Here is a 24,554-nt window from a genome sequence, read left to right on the forward strand (position 1 = left end):
AAGAAAGAAAGAGGGCTCCCTCAGAATAATCTGGATGGACTTTACGGGATGTGGCATCTGGAAGCCACCCTTTTTCCTTTGCATGGCTTGTCATCTTCCTCCAAGGTTTCTTTGCACTGTTTGTGCACCATGGAAAAGGAGGCCAATCAGCATATGGGGAGAGAGGTGCTTCCCAAGCGCCCAGCCTGAGGAGTGCAGTTTTCTCTCAGCTCCACCTAGCAAGTATTTATGTGGGAATGTTCTGTGTTGCCAAACACTTCGGTCTTGGATGCTTCCCTGCCCAACCTCCCAGTATTGTAGGTTTGTGCTTTCTAGGGTTTGCAGGGGCCCTCATTTATAGTGTTATTTTCCTCTTTGTTAACTTATGCTCAGTGGTTTGAAACTTAATTGTTGGTCATCTGTCACAAGTTTGGGGGTGGCATGGCATGGGGCAAGATCTAGTTCACGGGAAAGCTGGGCCATGCAACTGATCATCCGATCATCATGGGGCCTGTACAGACAGGCCAAAATAAAGCTGCTTCAGGTCACTTTAGAGGTATGCTGTTTACATAATCCATGTGTCCTAAGAGTCTGGAAGCCACGCCAAATCCTTGCTCCAGTCTTAAGGACTGGAGTGTGGCTTTGGCGCGGCTTCCAGACTCTTAGGATGCATGCATCATGTAAACAGCATACCTGCAAAGTGACCAGAAGCAGCTTTATTTTGGCCTGTCTGTATGGAGCCATAGAGACCCATTATGGAGCTGCAAGGGGAGGAGACGAGGTTTTCAAGTAATGCCCACATTAGGGTGGATTCGCCTCACCCTCTGATGGCTGAGAAGTGCACTATGGCTGTCTGACCAAGCGGCTTCTTTGTATTCCTCTTCTTTGCTGATGGAGTACAGTAAGTGGTGAATGCTTTGGATCATTCGGTTATCTATGGGCTAGTCTTCACGTAAGTGTACTATGAGAAGTGCTGTGGATTTTCACACATTCGCATCAATGTTTGAAAGTTTTCCTTTTCCTGCACAAATTTGCATCTATTCACCCTCCCTTTGCCGAAAATGCTCAGCCAGGGCATCCATACAGAGGAAATGGACAGCCATGGGTTAGATAATGTGCATCCTCACAGATACTCCAGCGAAACCCACAAAGCCTTTTTCTGCAGAGTTTGTGGATGTTTTTGTCCCACCGTACCTTGCCAAAAAGCTTAAATTCCTCCAAATCACATGTGGCAAGATCGCATTCTATGTGAATAGAATGAGGAGTATTTTATTCATGTAGACAAACCCTATGCCTCATACCAGGCTTGCTGCAACCAATAAAAGTTGTGGCCATTTCCTGCCCAAACCTGTGTGGTGAAACTATGTGTGAGATGCAGATTCTGTTAGCTGACACCAGCTTCTTCCCAGTAGACTTTCAAAGAAAGTAGATTAATTTTTCTTTCCCTCTCACAAACCAACCAAAGTGTGGTTCTTAGCAGAGTTCTGCCTTGCCTCCCCTTGACTGATACATTTCTTGGTGCATTGCTCTAGCCTGCATTTACTCAATTGCCAGGCTACCTGAAGTACAATAATTGCTATTTTTTTAGTTCTGAAGGCCATGTGGAGCCTTTAAGTGGTTTGTCAGGCATGAGAACCAATCCACACCACACAAAACAAGGAATGTTTAAATTGATTTCTCTTGTTGTTCTTTTGCAAGAAGGGGGGTACTATGGATGGAACCCTGTGTTCAACTGTTTATTAAATTTGGTGGCATCAGAGCAAGGTTTTCCTTTTCTCCTCTCCCAACCAAGTGCTTACTCTCTGACCTCTTCTCCCCAGCCAGCTCCCAGAGAGAAGAGAAACACATTGTAGGTCTGGCTCTCAAAGCATAATTGGGTAAGAAGTTTGCTGAGGCCCTTCAGCCTTCGTGGAGGGAGCTCCTCTGCCAAAAACAATGCATGCAGCTGGCCGTCTATGCGGCCGCACATTAGGAGAGGACATTTTATCACAACAGATTTATCGCTGCAGTTTGTTTCTGACATCTGCCAGGGACAAGTGCATGCTGATCGAAGGAGCAATTGATTTGGTGGCACCTGGCAATTTTTGCTTGCCTAATTTTTGGCTTGCTCGCTTGCCAGCTACCAAGCACCCAGCAGATTTAATGGGGTTATTCAAGGCCCTATTGAGTTTGGTCAAATTGTTCATTTCTTCCCATAGGAACGAGTACAGTCCTGTGACAGGCTTATGAATACCAAGCTGCATTTCACTTGGGTATGGAAGCGTCACAAATCACAGTGGTGGCTTAAGCGCCATGACAGAGGGAGTGTCCATGCACCAAGGTGAGCCTCCTTCCATCAGAGACGTAGCCAGGATTTTAGGAAGGGGGGGGGTCCAGACTAAGTGCCACCATTATGATGGGGCTTGGGCGCAGCGGCACAGCAGCACACACCATTCATTTTTCTAATGGAAGGGGGGGGTCTGGACCCCAAGACCCCCCCCCTTGGCTACGTCCCTGCTTCCATGAAGTAAGGGATGAGAATAAAACAAGATAAACTACACATTGTTGCTGTTCCTAATATTAATATTCCACCTTTTTCCCAGTCCAGCACTCAAGGCGTCTTCCAACAGTTAAAACAAATGTAGCTATAGGTTTACCGCGTGCAAAAGTTTAAAATGTAATCCAACTATCAATACAGTTTAAACCAGTTAAAAGCATAGACTGCTGCCATACTGCAAATTTAACACAGTTTGGCACTGTTTTAACTATCATGGCTCCATCCCATGGAATGGTGGAATCTGTAGGTTGTTGTGGGAGCAGAACTCTCTAACAGAGAAGGGTAAATATTTCACAAAACTACAAATCTCAGAATTCTATAGCACTGACCCATAGAAGCTAAAGCGGTGTCAAACTGCATTCATCCAGTGTCATTCAAAATGAAAGTACAAACAGGGAATATAGCACATTTAAGCACAATCAGTCTTCAAAGTCCTGCTGGGGAAAAAAAGTCTTCACCTGCCTGCAAGGAAAGAAAGGATAGTGTCAGTAACCTTTCTGGGAAGGGAGTTACAGAGCCTGGGAGCAGCCACCAAGAAGACCCTTCTCCTGTGTTCCCACCAGGTGTACCTGTGAGAGTGATAGGACAGAGTCCTCCCCAGAAGTTCTCAAAACACAGGCAGGTTCATATGGAAAAAATATGGTCTTTCAGATAACCTGTTAAAAAAAAGACTTCTGATGGGGAGAGGGAGGATTTCAAAACAGCTGCAAGGATGGTAGTCTGAATCAATGGAAAGGAAGGGAACATTTAATCTTTTCTGCTTGTAGTGCTGTTAATTGTCCACCCTTCTCCTACCAAAGCAGCTTTTGCTTTATTATTTATTTTTATTTTTGCATCTTACCTTGCTGCCAAAAGAAAGAAAGAAAGAAAGAAAGAAAGAAAGAAAGAAAGAAAACAATCAACTGACAAAAACATTGACAAAAACAAAACTAAAAATATAATGTGAAAACAGATCAGTAGCAATATATCAAAAACACAATACAAGGAGAGTGCTACAAATCCAGCACCTAACTGGTTGGACACTTTCCCTTCAGTAGGTAAAACTACAACCCAAACACCACTGTTTAAACGCTGTTTATCCAGTGCATTCCAAAATGCCCATGGGAGTGTGGGTGGACACAGTTCTCCAAAAGCCACCATTGCCAGGCCCAATGGTAAAAGGGGGTAGTTGGATGTCTAAGGACTTGCCTAGGCTGAAGAAGAACTGCTTCTAATAAACAAATCAGAAAGCTTAATTTAAAAGTTCTTTTTATTTCATGGGTTTCTTATTATATTTTTTAAAAGTCCCCTTTGCTCCAAAGACTACAGGACAATTCAACTTATCCTTTGTTCAGTCAGGTCAACATAACCTCCAACTGTCCCAAACTGGCAGGGACAATCCCAATTAACCCTCTGTTGTCCCACTTTTTCAGCTGCCTTTAAAATATCCCAGTTTCTCTCTCCTCCTTCCACTTTCTCCCTTCATCCTCAGCTTTGCTGAAAACTGAGTGCAAAAGTAGTTTGCAAAATAGTTTCCAAATTTTTACCACTCCAGAGAGTGAGGTGCTGAAAATCATTCACCCCTAGAACTCCTATTTGCTGTGTTCATATTCCCTCGGTAATTTTACCTGCTCCTTTCATTTGGATGTTTAAACTATATTTCTAAATGCTCAACTGACGTTTTATGTTACTAAATGCTAGAAATTTGTGAAATGAAGAAAATGTAATGGGGTGGCAGAATTCTTATATGGGATGGCCAATGTCCTAATCCCCTTACAGTAGTTATATCCTGGTCTTGGTTGTACTAACTGCGGATGATGGGCACTGCAGTCCAGACATTTAGCTAGTATTAGGTTGGGAAAATCTACACTACAGCAAAAAGGACAAGAGCTTTCCACATCATCACCTCCTGCACACCAACAGAAATCTGTACCATAAAAAAAACATTTTCAAGACTGAATTTTTACTAAAGTGTCAGGGATGACTCAAAACACTGAAGTTAACTAGTGATATTTATAGGTGGAACAATTCCTGGAGGCACAGGGAACAGAGGATCATTAGAAACAAAGGCCTGTTACAGACTGCCAAAATAAAGCTGCTTCAGGTCTCTTTGGAGGTATGCTTTTTAAATGATACATGCATCCTAAGAATCCGGAAGCTGCACCAAAGCTGAACTCCAGTGCTTAGGAATGGAGTGTGGCTTTGGCGCGACCTCCAGACTCTTAGGACCCATGCATCATTTAAATAGCATATTTCCAAAGAGACCCGAAGCAGCTTTATTTTGGCAGTCTGTAACAGGCCAAATTCAGTATAAAGCCCACAACGATCCTGTTCATAGGATGGGGGGGGGGGGGGGGGATATAATTCACAAAGCATGAGATGACAAGAAATTATGGCAGCTGGAGACTATGATATTGGGATGTGATTGAGGAAGAAATAGAGCTGTGTGTTGATGCTGTCAAGTTTTAATTTTATTTAATTTTTACATATTTAATTTGTTTTTATCCAGCTTTTCTTCCAACAGAAGACCCAAGTTTTGGGTTCCAATCAGCTTTTTTAAAAGCAAACCTCCAAATGCATTTTAGACCCTGGCCTAACCAGGATCACACTTGGAACACAGAGGAATGAGAGAAGGCGTTGTCCATTTTAAGGTCGACCCATAAAGTTGCAAACTTTTATAAAGGACCCTACAGCTTACCTTCCAACTACCCCTGAATTATACCCATCATCCAATAGTCATCTTCCATGATGGCAATGAATCCAGGCAAGCTTTGGCCTATGCATCAATAAACTGAACATTAATTTTGTCACTGATGAGACTGACAAAATCCTTTGATGTCTTCATTATATGGGGATGAAGTTGTAGGAGCCTGGCTGTCAGAATCCTGAGACAGGTTGCAAAATTATTACACCACTTCTAGCATCTAGATCCAGGTGGGGAAAAGTGCAGTCCCTGGTCATGCTTTGTGCAAAACTCCTAGGGCTACCAGACACTAACCCATTTAATCTGGGGTGGAATGGAATCAAAACATCTCCAGAAAAAAAACTCAAATGTCTGTAGAAACACACAAAAATGTGACAGTTTGGCATTGTTTGCCCTGCAAACATATAGGGATATGACCTCAAAGGGGCGGGATATAAATAAATTTATTATTATTATTATTATTATTGTTATTGTTATTGTTATTATTAGGGGGAAAGGAAAAGAAAAAAATTTAGCCTACAGATAATAATTTTTATGCAGGGCCAGAGACCTGAAAATTATTTCAAAGTTCCTTCAGGATTAATAGGTACAAAAAGACTGGTCTAGACGAGTTTGCTTTTTAGACGAAGGCAAAAGCACAGTAACTCTGCAACACTGTATGTATTCGTGGCATTATCCATTTGCAAAGTTTCTCTTTTAATCCCATAGATACAAAATGGCAGGCTACAGAATTTTATTCATTTATAATGAAATACAGAAACATTTTGGTAAAGAATACCCTATATTTCTGGCAATTTCACAAAAATTATTTGAAATGTTGTTGCACATAAAAATGACACTTCTTGGGCCAATGAGATAAAACCTGGCCATCAGTAATCTACATACTGATGCATTTATTATTTTTTATTTCCATTTTTAATAAATTCAATATATTTCTAGTATATAGTATAGTATAGTACATTCCTGTCAGATTTTGGTGAAAACCATTGATATAATTTTTAAAGGCTTAACAAGGAAGAGTGGCTGTTTTGACCAGTGGTTTAAAAGGCATTAAGGCTGTGTATTCTAGGCATCTTAAAGAGGAGAAATAATGCCCGATACTACAGCCAGTAATTTTCTTTTAAAAAGTATGCCTCTTTTGTAAAATAATCTCTCAATTTCAAACATTTTTAAGAGGCACCAAAAAGCAGTGTGACTTGGCAGTGTGGGAGAGGGTGGGGATCATGCTGATTCTGAGCATGAATGGCTGGTTTCATTATTTATATTTCAGTGCCTTTTCTTTTCTCAAAAGCACTCACGAGGACTTGCATAGACTGTCCAGTCCAGTTGAGGTAATATCTTTTGTGCTGAGGCAGAATGGGAGGAGGAAGCTACACAGAGCAGAGTAATGATGCACTAGAGAAGCATCTGCTATCCAACTTTTTTGCCATATGTTTTGTTGTTGTTGTTGTTAACTGCCCTCGAGTCTACCCTGACTCATGGCGACCCTGTGGATGAGACACCCCCTAAAACCCCTATCCTCCACTGCTCTGTTTAGGTCCTGCAAACTAAAGCCTAAGTGACCTCCATGATTGAGTCCATCCATCTGATGCGTGGTCTTCCTCTCTTTCTTTCTGCTTTGTTGTTGTTATTGTTGCTGTTGTTAACTGCCCTCAAGTTGATCTCGACTCATGGTGACTCCGTGGATGAGACATCTCCAAGACAAGATCCTAACCTCCACTGCTCTGCTTTGTTCCTGCAAATGCATACCTGCGACCCCTACCCTCCACTTTTCTTAGCATTGTTATCTTTTCTAGTGAGTTGTACCTTCTCATGATGTGGCCAATGTACGTCAGCATCCGTTTAATCATCTTGGCTTCCAGCAAGAGTTTGTCCTTGATCTATTCTAGAACCCATTTGTTTGTCTTTCTGGCTTTCCATGGTATCCTCACTCTTCCCCAGCACATCTCAAATGAGTTGATTTTCTTTTTATTCGCTTTCTTCACTGTCCACCACTCACATACACACACGGTGATGGGGAATACAAATGGTTAAGACGATTCTAATTTTGATGTTCATTTGTATATCTTTACTCCTTAGGCTCTTTTCTAGTTCTTTCATGGCTGCCCCTCCCATCCCTAGTCTTCTTCTCATTTCTTGACTACAGTCTCCTTTCTGATCAGTGTTTGATCCAAGGTATGGCAACTTTTAACTATTTTGATTTCCTCATTATCTAAGTTATATAGATCCTCCGTGGTCATTATTTGTGTTTTATATTCAGCAGTATGCAATGTGCTATTGCCATCCTCCACCCTCAACTTAGTGCTCTCGGGACATGTTGGAATATACTATCTATCATTCCCAGCCACTGGTCTCTTGGGATGATGCTGTGGCCCTGCTTGTCTTTTTCTCCCTATTCTTGCCTCTGTCACCTGATTTCAGGTCTGCTGCCAGGTGAGAATTGAGGGAGGGAGCAGTCCAGAGTTGCAGTTCTTGGGAAGGGATTCCCAAAGTGAAGGCAATGCTTTCCAAATAAGAATTCGGCTTCCCACCCACATCCCGCCCCAGAAATTGTCTTTTAGTGCCAAATTTCCAAGTGAGACATTGCAATTTGTTGAAGACTCTATGTTTGCAGAGAGACACTGAAAACTGAGTCTCTCCTATTGATGTTCACTTTCCCTGGATGACTTTGCTTGCCCCTTTTCTCTGGATGTCTCAACTGTATTTCCAAATGCTCAGGTGAAGTTTTAAATTAACTGCTGTGCTAGAAATCTGAGGTCTTTACAACTGCGGCCACCATGGCTCAATGCTATGGAATCCTGGGACTTGTAGTTTGCTGTGGCAGCAGAACTCTGAGGGAGAAGGCTAAAAATCTCACAAAATTACCAATCCCAGAATTCCATACCAATGAGCCATAGCCATTAAAGCAGTGTCAAAAGGCATTATTTCTACAAGTGCATATGCAGCCTACTCCAGTTTGTTTGGGTTCCCCCCCCCCATCATCCCTTTTCTTTTTGTGTTGCAACTTTTAGATTGTAAGCCTGAGCCCAAGGACTGTCTTATTATTGATCATTATCAGCTATTCTCAGAGCCTTCATGGTTGACAAGGGCACATCTGCACTGATTAAAAAGACCAGAAAGTTCCTCTCTTTCTCATCATATTTTACAGTTCCATATACTTTTAGTTTATCCCAGGGTATTTTCTGTCAGCTACCTGTAATATCAGACTTTTTATACCAGTTCCTCAGGTCGGTTTCACACCATATAAAATCAGAAAGAACCGGAACAAAATCTGGGAGTTTTCAGTCAGTCTTGATGCACTGAAATAAATAAAAGACAATCTCTGGATCACCAAACCAGCACCACTGCCGTTCGTCTGCACATTTATTCATGCGCAGGAGTTCATTTGTGAAAAAGTTGGGGGGCAGGACTATGTTTCTTCGTCCCTTCCCTACACTGAAGGACAAGAGGTCTGAGCAAATTCTAGGGCCTCTGTAACTTGGGGTTTAACTCACACAGCTTTCCAGCTGTTGCTGGACTGGGACTCCCAGCACTCTCTACCACTACCTAGAGCTGCTGGGGGTTACAGTTCTACATATGGAGGGCCCCAATGATTCCTACTCCTGGTCAAGCTAATGAAAAACTAAAAAAATAAGTGCCATTTAGTCTTTAATCCTGAATTCATTCTCTATCACTGATAACCACAATGGACACTTATTTTATCTCCAAATACATTTTTTTATCCTACCCTTCCTTCAAGTATTTCAGTGGGCTCTTGATATCCACTGAGGTTTGGGTTCCAGGATCTCCCTGTGGATACCAAAATCTGTGGAGGATTAAATCCCATTAAATACAATGGCATAGTAAAATGGTGTCCCTTAAATAAAACGGCAAAATCAGGGTTTGCCTTTGGGAATTCGTATGTATTTTAAAATATTTTCATGTCTGGTTGAATTTGTGGATAAGGAAGGCCGACTGTGCATGATTTTTCCCCTCCACCCTCTTTAATGTGTTACACTCTGGTCTCACAACAACTTTGTAAGATAGGAGTTACTGATTCAAATTTAGCCAGAGAGATTCATGGCTGACTGAGGATGGCTAAGTGGAACCTCTTTGCAGCCTCCATCCCAACATGTAACCTGTTTTGCAGGAAAGTTCACCTGTGCAAACTCCAGAAAGGAGCTGGTCTTACAGAGGTAGATAGAGAGCAAGGTATTTCCACTCAGTTCATTTCCAGGGGATTGTGGAACTCCCTTGCAAGGGAGGCCAGAATGCCTTCCTTCTTGCTGCCTTTCCACTGGCAGGCAAAAGCTTTCCTTATTCCAAAAGGCTTTCCAAAATTAAACAATTTTAAAGAAAAGGCTTCTAACAGTGTACAGTGTCGCTCTTACTACCACTTTTTAAAAATCTTTTAATTTTTTTAAAACTTATTTATTTTATATCTCACCTTTCTCCTAGGCCTCTACATTTTAAATTGTACTTAATGTTATTGATGGTTTCACTACATTTGAATGTTAGCCTTTGGTATGCTTTCATGGAATTGTATTTGTTTTAATTTGGAAGCTACCATGTGTCTGAGGGTGTTTTTTTGGGGGGCGGGGGTAATAGTGGAACATAAATGAAAAAGGAGAAGGTGGTGGTGGTGGTGCTCCTGTCAGATTTTCCTTTCTGGGGGGGGGGGGTAGTTTATTTTCAGATTTGAGTACTTAGCTGGTTGGGTATTCCTTTTAGATTTTTAGACATTTGAGGGCAAAATAATTCATTACAATTTTACTGGTAATATCAACCCTCAGTCCTGTAAGGCAGAAAGGGACACAGATCTTTTCCTTCTAGCCTTTCTATGCTCGCACACTGCAGATTTCTTCCCTTCTTGCCCCAGGAGAATCTATTTTTAAATTTGCCCAAATGTATTCCTCAGCTCTTTACGATCTCCACTGAAGTCTCTTGCAAACCAGAGAGGTAGAGAGAAAAAAGGAAGGATGTAGAAATCTCCTTGTGTTCATTCAGTCTTTCCCTATCTCTTGTACATTCCCTGTTCCCTTACCACAAAATATCCATTAAAGCTGAACAACAACAACGACAACATCTTCCTCCTCCTCCTCCTCTCATTTTTGCCTTACGTTTCACTGGAAGCCGGGTCATGGCAGGGACACAGATGAAGGAGATCTGCCTACTTTGCTGTTCCAGATACGTGCATGCCCTGCACAGGGTGCTGCCACGTGCCTTAGGCACATGGTGGCTCAAGCTACAAACCACTCCTGAGGGTTTTTTCTAAATGCAAATTATATATATATATATATTAATACAAAACCCAATCTGAAAAGATAGGACTCAGAAAAAGACATGCTGAACAGATTAGCTGCTGCTTCTTTGGTGCAATCTGCATCGGGGGACCAGAATAAGGATCTTGGGAACTCACAGTCATTTGAGACAATCCAATCTGTACACAAGACAGCTTCTGACAGCAGCACCCAAGGGCTGTGTACAGTCATCTTGCATTAGCATGGCTTGAGAGAAAGGCAGTATCAAGCAAGGGTCACAAGAAGAGATGCATCTCGAAAAGACAGGAAGAAAGGACAAAGCAAAGCAGGATTTACAGGGACCAAGAAACATCTTGGAGCTGTCTAGCCTCTGGACAAAGATTGGGAACTGGACAGCATTTGGGGAAGGGGTCAAGTGGAGTCCCCAAGTTCTCCCACTGATGTCCCCCAGCCCACTAAAAAAAAGTGGTCAGAAAGATTCTATTTTCCAGCCAAAAAGGCTTTACGTTGCAGGAACATTTTTTTGTTTTGTTTTTAATGGATGGAGGTGCTGCATTTTTAATTTTTTATTATACTTTTCAGATAATTTTATACTTTATCTAACTGATGGTTTTCTAACAGGATAGCTGGTTTAACTGTTGTAAGCCACTTTAGGTCCCATGTTGGGGAAAAGGTGAGACATAAATGCAATTAATGAATTAAATTAATTGACACTGTTTTACAGTGATCAAATATCTAGGAGTTCCCTCATAACAGTAAGACCCTTCCCCCCCCCCCCCCCGATGTCCCAAAAGGTGATAAGGAATGACAGAACATCCATTAAAATTATCAAAATTGTGTCCCTGACACAATGCAGTTGCCAAGGCTCAAAAGGTGCCAGAAATCATGCAGACTGTGGAGCATGACCATTATTGCTGCAAACCACCAAAGCTGTTTCAACTGCAACTGTATGCTTAAAATATGCTGTTTAGAAGCAAGGTCTGGAGAAATACCCTGCAGCCACCATGAAACTGACAAGAAGAGAAGATCATAACCAATCTTCTTCCAGCAACATAAAGGTTACAGTGAAAAAATTCAGTTTGACACCACTTTAACTGCCATAGCTCAATGTTATGGAATTCTGGGATTTGTAGTTTGTTGTGGCACTAAAGCACATTGACAGAGAAGGCTAAATGTCTCACAAACTGCAGTTCCCAGAATTCCATAGCACTGAGCCATTACAGTTGAAGTGGTGTCAAACTGGATTATGTCCTCAATGCAGATGCTGCCTGAGAGAATTCTACAGCAGAGAATTCTAAACAAGGGCTGGATTTTGTCCATTCCTGATGCATTTGACTGCTAGGCAAACCTCTGTCTAAATCCATACAAGGCAGTCAGGCAGAGTGGACAGTGGTGACAATCCCATGGAAGTCTATCCTCAGCCTAATCTAATTGGCACAATTGGCTCTAGTTAACATGATTTGCAGTTCATTTTCAATGGCAACAGCAGAGGTTGAAGCTTAGGAGTTTATCACACGGGAAGAATTTCTCTTAATTTTGAATGAAAAGAAAGTGAGGCCAGAACGCATTCACGTGAATTCGCTAGTTCAGAGAATTTACGTGAATTCGAATTGCGTTCGAACTGACTCCCCATTGCCCGAAAATAGCTTGCCATTGCCCGAAATTGCATGTGGTAGTCTATCACACAATAACGTTAAACCTCATGATTGTGTTCAGATTGCCATTGGTTTTACTTCCAATTTCCCTTATAGAATCATAGAAGAGACCACAAGGGCCATCCAGTCCAACCCCCGGCCATGCAGGAACTCTCAGTCAAAGCATCCCTGACAGATGGCCATCCAGCCTCTGTTTAAAGACCTCCAAGGAGGGAGATTCCACTACACTCTGAGGGAGTGTGTTCCACTGTCGAACAGCCCTTACTGTCAAGAAGTTCTTCCTAATGTTGAGATGGAATCTCCTTTTCTGTAGCTTGCATCCATTGCTCCAGGTCCTAGTCTCTGGGGCAGCAGAAAACAAGCTTGCTTTCCCCTCAATATGACATCCTTTCAAATATTTAAACAGGGCTATCATATCACCTCTTAACCTTCTCTTCTCCAGGCTAAACATTCCCAGCTTCCTAAGTCGTTCCTCGCAGGACATGGTTTCCAGACCCTTCACCATTTTAGTCGCTCTCCTTTGGACACGCTCCAGTTTCTCAACATCCTTTTTGAATTGTGGTGCCCAGAACTGGACACAATATTCCAGGTGGCACCTGACCAGAGCAGAATAGAGTGGCACTATTACTTCCCTTGATCTAGACACTATACTTCTATTGATGCAGCCTAAAATTGCATTGCCCTTGTTAGCTGCCGCATTGCACTGTTGACTCATTATCTGATAAACTCCATAGAGAGAGGCTGTACAGCTCTTGTGTTTTAATCCCCAACTACTCCAGTCAGCGTCTCAACAGCCTGTTCATCATAGTCTATAGAATAAGCACAATTAGGTGGAGGAATGCAAAATGTCAACATTTCAGGTGGGGAAGCGTATGCTTTCCTAACATTAAGAATCAACAAACATCCTTACTCCTCCCCACCCCCGCCTTCCATAAAAAACCACATGCAGCAGGCCTCCTGCTCTACTCCAGGACAGCAGAGAGATCTCTATGTGAGATTATTCCAAAATAGGATAATAGACTTGAAGTATGCAATGGTGCCATCAAGAATCTGGTCACCTCTGGCATGGCTTACATGTACAGCAGAATTACCATATACACTCAACTATAAGTCAACTTCATGTATAAATCGAGGGCAGGTTTTGGGACCAAAATTAGGGATTTTGACATGACCCATTGATACGTCAAGGGTAAATCCTATAAGGCATGAACAAAGGATCTAAAGGATGAAGCAATGGAAAGCAATGCCAAAAAACTTACAAAATTCCTGCAGGCATGTTTATGCTCATATTAAAAGCTGGATGTATGAGAGAATAGAGAGGGGGCAGTGATTCCAGGAGAGATTATGCTCTTGCCTTTCACCAGATGATGATTCCTTTTTAAAATAAGAGTTAAAGTACAAGTAAGTAAGTAAGTAAGTAAAAGTTTATTTATATACCGCCTTTATAAGACCAAGGCGGTTTCCAACATACATACAATACAGCAATATAAAAACATCAAAACACAGCATTAAAGACCTTTTACAATAAAACAATAAGCACCACAATTCGTGCCAGCTTGACATGCTGACGAAGGGGGTGAGGAGAGAATACTTTAGGGGTCAGGGAGTCAGGGGTAAGCTTGCTCAAACAAGAATGTTTTTAACCCCTTCCTGAACTGGGTAAGGGAGGTGGCTGAGCAGAGCTCAAAGAGCAGCGCGTTCCAGAGGCTGGGGGCCGAGATGGAGAAGGCCCTCTTAGTGGTGGCAACTAATCTGGCCTCTGGAACCCTTAACAATTGCTGCCCAGTTGATCTGAGTGTGCGGGGCGCCAGGCGGATTGTACGGGGAGAGGCGGTCCTCTAAGTACCCTGGGCCCAAGCCATTTAGGGCTTTATAGGTAACAACCAACACCTTGTATTGCGCCCGGAAGCGAATAGGCAGCCAATGGAGGTCTTTTAAGACTCGTGTTATATGGCTGGTTCTAGGTGTATTAGTGACCAGCCTTGCTGCCATGTTCTGTACTAATTGTAGCTTCTGGGTATGGTACAAGGGTTGCCCCATGTAGAGCGCATTGCAAAAGTCCAAGCAAGAGGTTACCAGAGCATGTACCACCGTTTCTAGGTCACCCCGGCCCAGGTAGGGACGCAGTTGGCGTATCAGCCGAAGCTGATAACAGGTGCTCCTGACCGTCGCACTCACAATACTTGCATTGACCCGTGGGGTCAATTTTTTGAAATTTCTAGACGGATACATGAGTATATACAGTAAGTTACAGATCAAACTGTTAGGCCAGAGAGGTGAGAGAACCAAAGTTTTAAAAAGTACCCTGTTTTCAGGTCTCTCGACCAACTGCCATATATTGTGGCAGCACCTAGGGCAGTTCATTCATTACCCTCTTTATCTAGATCAGGGGGGCAGGGGGGCAAACTGTGTGAGCGTGTGACTTCTGGAGGTTGTGGAGGGTGTGCTTTCCATCATGTTTGCAGGTTCACTGGATCCTGTAAGGGGGGGGTGGGTATTTTTTTGCAATTTTTAAAAAGGTATTTTTGTCTTAAAATGTCCCCTAGGGAGCCCAGAAGGGCCAAAAACATGGTGATAATGCATTCATGTCCCTTAGAGGGCATTTGGGAACATTTAGGGGGCAACATTTTTTATTATGGGTTTTTTTGTGGGGGAAAGTAAAATGGAACATGTGGCCATTCAATTAGTTTTGGGTGGTTAATGTGGGCCCCTAGCCTTCCATAGTTGCCCAAACCTGGTCTAGATAATAGATTGGTCATCAATAATATATATTATGAGAGTACTGTTGTTGTTGTTGTTGTTGTTGTTGTTGTTATGTACCTTCAAGTCAATTCCAACTTATGGCAATACTATCATAGGGTTTTGGGTTTTTAGCAAGATTTATTATTCATAAGAGGTATGCCATTGCTTTCCTTTTAGGCTGAGAGGGTGTGACTAGCCCAAGGCTATCTACCTTAATCCATCAGGCAAACTACTACAGCACACTGGCTTGGATATGACAGCACTACCATGGGCGTATCATGAAATGACACAGTACAGCAAATCTTCCAAATGCACAAGACTCCTATGTGCCCTCAATGTAGGCCTTTAAAGCAGTTAGGTGGGAAAGGCTATGAATTTCAACTTCTTTGTTGCTTTTTGGTTCTCATCTTCTGGTGTATCTTGACATCGACCTCCAACAACATCACATACATTTCTTTTGCCCAACAGAGCTCATTATAATTTTAACAAGCAAGTATAGCAGGGACTGGCAATTATGACATCTGGGTATTTTTTTTAGCCTACAGGTCCTGTCAGCCTGAAGCTTAACCAGCATATCTGATGCTGAGGAATTAGAGGAACTGTTGGCCTATATACCCTAAAGACACCAGATCCTCTATGATCTTGGAAGCTAAACAAGGTCAGCCCTGGTTAATTTTTGGATGGGAAACCTCCAATGAATAGCAGGTGCTGTACAGTATATTTCAGAAGAAGGAACTGACAAAACCACCTCTGGATATTCCTTGACTAAGAAAATCCTGGAGTTGCCATAAACTGACAGGCAACTTGAAGGCACATACACACACACAAACACACACCTGGAGGAACACAGTTGCCCACCCCTGAACCACAGAAAAATAGCTTCAGTAGCCATATGTTTTCTAGACCTAAAGGACAGCACTTGGCTTGTTCATATTCAGAAACTGTTGAAGTATAGGAAAAAGTATCACATTTATGGCTGTGCTTGCTCTAGGACATTTGCATTTATTTTTATTTTCTGTGTTCCTGGGTGGAGCCATGGTATTAAAAAGAGATTCCAAGGCTGAGCCTCATACAATAAGCCCTGGCCGCTCATCTATAATCGCTTCTGCTGTGAACATTTCCAGACATGTTTACAGCTGCAGATGCTGGTCTCCAATCCAAGTGGCCAAAACTCATCCATGTCAATTCCTCGGCAAAGTTTTGAACAAAACTAGCAAATTTTTACAAAGACGTTGTGAAAGCTCCTTCCAAATCTCACTGAAATCAGCAGAGAACATTCCATTGGATTTTGCTGGGATTTGTTCACAGCCAACAGATTTTTAAGATGCAAAAGGAATACATTAAAAAATTAAAATTTCAAGAGAGCCAGTACTAGCATACAAGATTAAGCCCCAAAGGACTCCCTAAAAGTCTTGGGGCCTAAGGTGACACTACAGAACACATGTATTTCTGTACAACATGGGTATAATTATCAAAGTGCCATGACAAACTTGTCAACAATGTAGCTGGGGGAACTCCATGTTCCTGTATCTTATAATAACTTCTAGGCTTTACAGTACAACAAAATACAAAAGATATTAAAAGCCAAACCACACAAAATGCCAAACATACACAAACACAGACAGAGAGAGCTTATATTTCCACATAAAGGTTTATGTCCCCTCCACTACCAGAACTGTATCCATGTGTGTGTGTATGCATGCATGCGTATGTGTATGCCTTCAAGTTGCATGCCAACTTATGGTGATCACATTAACTTCATAGGGCTTCCTTCGGCAAAGAATTTTCAGAGGTGGTTTTGCCAGTTCCTTCCTTCGAAATGTAGCCTACAGCATATGGTATTCATTGGCAATCCCCCTTCCAAGTACTAATCAGGGCTGGCTCGGCTTAGCTTCCAAAATAAGATGAGATCTGGTATTTGGGATATTTAGGCCTCCACCTTTATTTCCCTACTTCCCTACAAAGGAAATGCCTGCATCCAAAAGCTGCTTTTAATCTAATGTTGCTATAAATTCTGTATTTCAAAATCATATGCATGCTTTTAGTAGCATAAATCAGATGGATTTAGGCCAAAATCCTCTCTACACACCTGGGGGACCTTGGTGCTTTGAGGAGACACGTATAGGATTGAGCTGTCAAAACAAGGAGTTGCTGTGAAATTGGAATTTCTAGTCTCCCCTCAGAGCAGGCTGTGAAGAGCAGTTCAAACGAGTAAAGTATTACTTTAGTTCTTTTCAGCTACCCACACTATTATGAAAGCAACAAGTCTTAGGATGCTTAATTTAAACAAGACTGCCCATTGCAGAGGTTAAATCATCATTATTTGCTCTATCATACATTAAGATGTTGCCTTCTACCAGGTCAGACCATTAGTCCACTGAGGCCAGGATGGTCTCCTGTTCAACCACTAGCAGCTCCCATAGGGTCTCTACTAGAACGTTTTCCCACTACCTATACAATATAATCAGGCCTTGCAACAGCACACAGCATGGTGAGGGCAAATGCTGGAGCACATAGGCCCTAGCAGAATGGGCACAAAATCTCACTGTGCCTGCCATTGTTGTTGTTTGCCTTCAAGTCATTCCAATTTATGACAACCGTAAGGTGGCCCTATCATGGGGATTTCTTGGCAAGATTTGTTCAGAGGAGGTTTGCCATTGCCTTCCCCTGTAGCTGAGAGCATGTGACTTGCCCAAGGTCATCCTGTGGTGGTCGATCAAACCCTCTAACAATTCACAGATGAACACTGGGACATGTGGGACTAAGCAAACATTCTTAATGAGGAAAACCACACAAGCTAGGAAAGGCTGCAGCTGTTTGCTTTTGCCTAAGCATACTGGGAAGGGCAATGTTTAAGCCCCTCCTCTTCCCATGCTGAATTAATTCATTGCAAACTATGTTTTCCCTTTGAACACAGTTTGCAGCAACTGAAGTAAGCTAACGAGAAAGGTGGAGAGTGGGAGGAGAGAGACATTGGGATGTTTTGTAGGCATCTGAAAAAGTGGGACCATATAGGATTAAGTGGGACTGTCTCTGCCAAACTGAAGGGTATGTGTTAGTGGTACAGGCATGAATATGTTGTGCTACATGTGCAGAGCAAATTGATTGCCATAGTGTATCAGATGTATTCTGCTGATAGCAGCAGAGTTGCACATACAGCAAAATCATGCATTGTGTTCATGCACTGCATGAACACTGCATAGTGAACAATAACACCCAGTAATTGACATGTCTTGTACAATTTTGCTATTTTGCATGGGAGTTATACAAGGCTCATGCAAGTGTATCTCTGCAAACAGATATTTACACTGTGCTAGGGGGGATGCTGGACTGCAGCCTGTGTGCTTATTTATGTTTTTCAGTCTTTTTATCTTTCTATTTATATATTTTGCATTGTAGGCCAAGTCAAAAAGTCCCAACTGAGGTAGACCCAGCTGCAGCCACTGTTCTATTCCCCATTTCTTGAAGAAATAAAAATAGCAGCAGCCACACCACCTACTCCAGCCAATGTTTTTCTTGCCAGCACATTGCTGCCACCTGAAGTATAACAGCCCATCCTCTAAGAGTATCTTTTCCAGAACCCCACAAAGCCTGGTCCTATTAATTGAACATGTCAGGCGCTTTTTAGCAGAAAACCAGGAACTCTACTGCCCAGCCAATGGTTCAAGTAAAAGGTGCTGTGGGCTCTTAAGAGACTGAACCCTCCCTCCATGGCAACAACTACCATCTCCCATCATGGAGGGAGAGAAGGGGACTGGAGATTGGAAAGGGCTAATGTTGAATTTTTAAATTGTATTCTGTATACACTTTTATTCCTGTAACCTGCTCAGATTCTTTGTGATTGGGCAGGCTATAAAGTATGTATGTATGTATGTATTATTCTGGAAATCAATAAATCTAGCATCATTTCTCCGTAACTTCAGAGCTATGAGTGCAAGCTGGGTCATTCAGTGGTGAGGGAAAGGCACTCTACATATGCTTAAGGGGCCCTTTTGTTGTTATTACTTCCATGTGTTGTAGGCCTAAACTGAAAACAAGTTCTTGGAGTAAAGCCTGGTGAGTCAAAGTAAGCCTTGGGCATTATTCTTAAGTATGAGAGGAATCCATGAATGTTCAAAAGAAAATCTCCAGAGTAAATTTGGAGAAGGAAAAGTGTATAAACATGCTTTGAAATTCCCAACAGTTTCTGCAAACAGCTTGGAAGGGCAGGGGAGGCTTTCTAAAATCAACCAAGCACAAATCATGCAGACGACGACTACGGACTGACCCGTAAAAGAGGTTGCAAATTAACTCTGACAGGTGATCATTAAAAGGTTGGCTGCCTTGCCTGCTCTCCCAAAAGGGAACAGTGAAGGATTACCATTCTAATCATTTGCTTTCTCCTCCATCACATGTTTCTCCGTGTGCTCTCTGTAAAAGAGCCCATTCAAAAGTACAAGCAGCATATGGCACAGTCCTCTAAGAGACTGTACCACATGAAAATGCATGGGAGGGAAATCACTTGTTTGGAGGGAAAAAAATCCTGGCAACCCAGCATCCCTCCATCTGGAAGATTAAAGAGGATATTTGCCTAGCCTTCCACTTGCAATGTGCTGTGAGGTTTTGATACTGAAGAGCTGGTGACACGAGATTTCTCAAAATGTACCAGTGCAGCTCACCAAATGTTGCTGGACTGCAATTCCCATCAGCCCTAGCCAATGCTGAGGAATATTAGGAGTTACAATCCAGTAAGAAAAAAGGAGGATTAATCAGAGCTGTTCCTGCCAAATTAGGACAGTTTGAGGGTATGTAAGTCCAACTGGTGGAAACAGCTGCTGGTAAGAATCACTGGGCCCAGTAAGGCTTAAGCAGGTGGGTTCTACACATTGGTTCTCCTCCAGAGGCCCACAACCCTCCATTTATGTTGTCCCAGCAAAACCCAGGATTGGGAAGAAGTGGTTTTCCTTCAGCAATTTTCGGTCCTATTTCAAAACTGCACACCTTTACACATGACGTGCGTACTCAAAATTGTGCACTGAAAGCTTTTTTAGTAACATGCACCCCTTCTCAGAAACAAAGAAAGAAGCAACAACAAGGGAATGCATCCAGTTGTAGGTTTCCAATCATCTGCATGGTACAGGCCGGTATGGGAGGAACTCGAGTGGCTGGCTGTGGATCTCTGCCTTGTATGCATGTGACGGAAAGCACATGTTCTTGACTGTGAAGGGTAGCCAATGCAAGATGCATCAAGTAACCCTCAGAGGCTACCAAATTAAATTAAGCACAAAAAGCAGTCCGTAAAACGAGAGGCAACTGTGCAGTCAATTCATACACATGTTTGCATCACCTGCTGATACTGCACTCGATAACCATAAAACAAATTGTGGGCAACTTCTGGCAGACCAATGGTCACATTTTCACCCACAGCACCCAGTATTGTGCACATCAGCCCCCAAAATATGGGGAAAAGAAGGAAAAGAGATAATCAGTTTCTTCAAGTTTCAATTTTTACAACTTCTGTTTTTCAGCCAGAGGACTTAAGAGCCCTGGCTCTGTTTCTGAACAAAACTGACATAGCCAAAACAAGCTAATAAACAAGGCCAGAGGCACAAGAGTGGACTTTCTGCATTAGAAAGCCTTTCCTCTAAATGAATTTCAGTTGATTTAAGTTTTCCTTCCATGACAGCACATTCATTGCAGTTGCTGAGGAACATGGATGTATATATGTTACTGCAGGCCTTATTTTCACAGAAACAAAGGGAGAACAGTGAATACATTCCCCTCAGCTTGTGACAGAAAGAACTGTTCCTGGCGCTGATTTTTCCACTGACAAGAAAGGCTGCTTCCCAGAATCTGTATGCATTTTCCACACTGTTCTCCACTCTTCTCCCAATGCTGCCCATTTGGTTTGTTTATTTTGACTTCTTATCTGATAGCTTTGACAATGGTCTCGTGCTCCAGGAATGGACGGCCATCCCAGGACAGGGGAGCAAGGAGTGGTTTCCTGTTCCCAAGAGCCGTCTCTCCTTCCAGAAAATGTTTCATGGGAGAATAAGATAAACAAACCCTGGTGAGAATGAAGTACTTAGCCTGTTGGATGTCAGCTGCCATTTGCATGAATTGCTCTCCTCCTACGAGGAGTTACTTCAAAGCTTCCATGCCCGTAATAGACAGAATGCCCCTCCTCGTTTTTGCTTTGGTTATTGTAGCTGATTGCTTGCTTGACTTACTTCTGAGTAAATATATACAGGATAGTATCATGGTTCTGTTATATCAAGTAGAGCTTGTGTGCCTTCAAGTAGTTTCTGACTTATGGCAATCCTAATGTGAACCTATCATAGGGTTTTCTTGGCAAGAGTTGTTCAGAGGAAGTTTGTCATTGCCTTCCACTGAGGCTGAGAGCATGTGACTTGCCCTAGGTCACCCAGTGGGTTTCCATGGCAAAGCCAGGAATTGAACCCTGGTCTCCAGAGTCGTAGACCAACCCTCAAACCATTACACCACAATGGCCAAGTAGAGCTTATTCACTAACAATTTTGTTTAGGCCTCCAGTCTTCATTTTCAATCATACTGCTTCCCTGTCAAAATAGACTACAGACACACTTTAAAGAGGTTTTTCAGCTCTCTTCCAGAACATCACAACACAATGGCTATTTTCAGCAGAATGTTCTGTGTTCACTTGTAGGCGGCTAGAAGTAGCACTCATGTGAGCACTCTGCGCAAGAAAATGTTAGTTAGGAACTCTGACAATTCCAGGATGTGTGCTCAATAAGAGATTCCTGTCAGACAAAGTCTTCTTCACACAGAGAAAGGGTCCACAATTGATTAGTTCCCCTGTTCAATGTGAGGATTCTCATATCAGTAACACGTAGTGTATGTGCAACTAAGTGCCCCCAGACAAGTTTGCCAAGGTAACGTAAATATGAGTCAGGATAGGAGCCGAGGGGAAACCCTCAAGGGAGAATCAGGGAGGATTTTTAACCACAGCTACTAATTCTCCACTACACATTCCCTATCGTTCCCCCCATTCTTACTTCCCAATTTCGCAATATAGTTGAAGGAGTAAAAATATTTAGAAACAACCTTCTGAGACAATGGCATAAGGGGCACCTCCAACTGCTGGTTTGCCCATTCCAGTTTCCATCTTCCAGTCACTTTATGAAGAAAACATAACTTTTAAATCCCTGCTTTTCTCTCCCAATATAAGCCTTCACACTATGAGAAGTGATGGTTATATCTTCACCAGCATGTCAATTTTCCTTGGTTTGGAAATACTGTATAGATTGATGCCCCTCTATCTAATCGACAGCGGTGGTACTATAAGCTAGATCTTTGAAAAAAAAAACACAATAAAGTGTCACTAAACTGGTAGGTACCAGTCATCACTTGGGTAACCAAGAACTATTTAGTGTGTTAAAACATCTATGCACAGAAGGCATAGGTCTTCATTATGGTTTTAGGCTTTGAACAAAATTTCAATGTTTATGAGTCCCACATCACTACCCCCCACCCACAAGGTCACACCAATGAAAAATATATCACTCAAATGCCACTGGCAATTCTAGATTTTCACCCATTAAATCTTTAAGCATCAAACAGTATTTTTTATTAGTAGCGACATGTTCCCCCCCCCCCCACACACACACACACAGACAGACACTGGACCAGAAATATTAAACAGATAGAAGTTGGGATGTGCACAAAAAGAGGAGGGGGGAAATCCACGGATATGATGTTAAGCACATTTTGATGTTTGGATGATTCATACATGACTTATAGAAGTATGGAAAGTCACTTCCCATGCCATATCAGCAATGTCTGGATCAAGGAACCACAAAGCCCACTCCAAAGACAGAATTCCTAACTACATGAACCGTGTATGGCACACTTGTTGCCCACCTGAGCCCACTTTTGTAGTTCCTGGACAAAGAATTGCTGGAATACCATGGAAAGAAGTCACTGGTGGGACAGCAGGACCATCCTTGTTGCTACTAACATAGGAAGGGGCTTTCAAAATAAAGGTCCAGCTTAATCAATGGAATTTACTTTCACATTAAACCCCATTTTGGTGCTCTAAACGACACCTAAAACATACTTTATTGAACCACTGACTTAAAGACTGCCTTGGGTCCTTTTCCAGGACAAAGATGACATATAGTAAATGCAATAAATAAATAAAAGAATCCATGTTGGCTCAAGGATTCTGGGACTTATCAGCCAAAAAAGTAACTTTTCAAAACTCTAGCCTGAATGGGGCAATCTGAACTCACACTCATTGGCTGTGCCCCCAGCTTTCTCCCCATGTGACATACTTGCCACACTGAATTGAGTGTCTAAAAGGAACTTCTATGAATGTGCACTTGAAGGCAAGTGGAACATATTATGAGATTAAGAACCTTGCCTTATCAGGGTTCTGGATTATGCTGAGACTTCTGCTTCTGTTCAAGTGAGCATGTAGTTCAAATGGCAATGTCAGGAACAAGTAGAATAGTGGAATGATCACTACCACTTCCTTCATATAGGTGTGGACTTCCTATTGAATCATAATACCTGAATAAAGCTGTTTGTTCAAGACCAAGATGCCGAGGCATATGTGGCCTGCAGCTCTCTGCTAATGGGTGTCATATCTATATCTTGTTGTATGTTATAATGTGCTTTCACACTGACTTCACCTTATAGTAACCTTAGGGCATTCCTGGCCAGAGGCTCTTCCATGCTACACAGTTATAACACTGTGATGCCACTTTAACAGTCATAGCTGCATCCTATACAATAGTGGAATTTGCATTTTAGGAAGGTCCTTAGGATTTTCAGCCTGAGAAAATCCTAAGGACTTTCTCAAAATGCAAATTCCAGTACTGTATTGGATGCAGCTATGACAGTTAAAGTGGCATCACAGTGTTATAACTGTGTAGTGCCAAAGGGCCCCAGATTTATTCAGGTGTGTGACTTGTCCAACATCATCTAGTAGGTTTCCATGGCCGAGTAAGCATTCAAACCCTGGTCTCCCAGAGTCCGAATCCAACACTTAAACCACTATACCATGTTGGCTCTTCTGTATTTATATACGTACATGTCTACAGACATCCTATTTCTTTGCCTCTACTTTAGTGTTCCCAGAAACAAGTTTGCATGGCTGATTTTACCTGGCCTGACTGGACTCTGCATGCAGTTCTGAGAAACCATGGTTGGGTGGACCGACGTGGATGCTCTGCTGCTGAGGTCCATGACAGAAGGTGGTGTTGCTGAGGTAGCTTGCTGAAGAGCAGGTTGGTGAGGGCTGTGGTCATGCTGAGCTGGGCTGGGTGGAATGCCATTCTCTGAGAGAAACTCTTCCAGGTCCATGTATTCCAATTGGAAAGTGTCACCATCATAGGGAAGCGTCTTGTCCCATAATGTCGGACCAAGGAAAGCCGACTGTGGGACAGTGGCACTGGTATTGTCATCATCCAACTTTTTCTCTTTGTCTTTCTCTTTATAAAATGCTAGAGGGAAAGGAAGAGAGGGGCAGAAAACAGGTAAGAAAAATCAGTATTTTTACAAAAAGTATTTTTGCAACACTTTCATGGTATATGAAAAAAAAAGTTCTGAAAAGACCAAATTGTATTTCACTAAGATCTGCCCCTTTCAGGCTGTACATTTGGTATAGAATTCAAAGGTCTCTAGATATATTTCCTGCTCATTAAAATCTATGCATGGCTGCCGCCTCTGTTTTTAATTAGCAATTCATCTGTGTTCTT

At 42.3% G+C, this 24,554-nt stretch overlaps 1 protein-coding gene across 2 annotated transcripts in view; it reads right to left on the bottom strand.

The window, feature by feature from the left end:
• HLF (HLF transcription factor, PAR bZIP family member) overlaps positions 1–24,554 on the bottom strand; it is a 66,820-nt gene that overhangs the window by 36,868 nt on the left and 5,398 nt on the right. For both annotated transcript variants that reach the window (XM_089478387.1, XM_089478378.1), the window contains exon 2: positions 23,961–24,299. In XM_089478387.1, coding sequence (XP_089334513.1) covers positions 23,961–24,299 — 339 coding nt within the window. The remainder of the gene's footprint in view (positions 1–23,960; positions 24,300–24,554) is intronic.

This window comes from Sceloporus occidentalis, unplaced genomic scaffold, assembly GCF_023333645.1.
Source record: "Sceloporus occidentalis isolate IW3139 unplaced genomic scaffold, rSceOcc1.0.p SCAF_1, whole genome shotgun sequence".
Classification (NCBI taxonomy): Eukaryota; Metazoa; Chordata; class Lepidosauria; order Squamata; family Phrynosomatidae; genus Sceloporus; species Sceloporus occidentalis.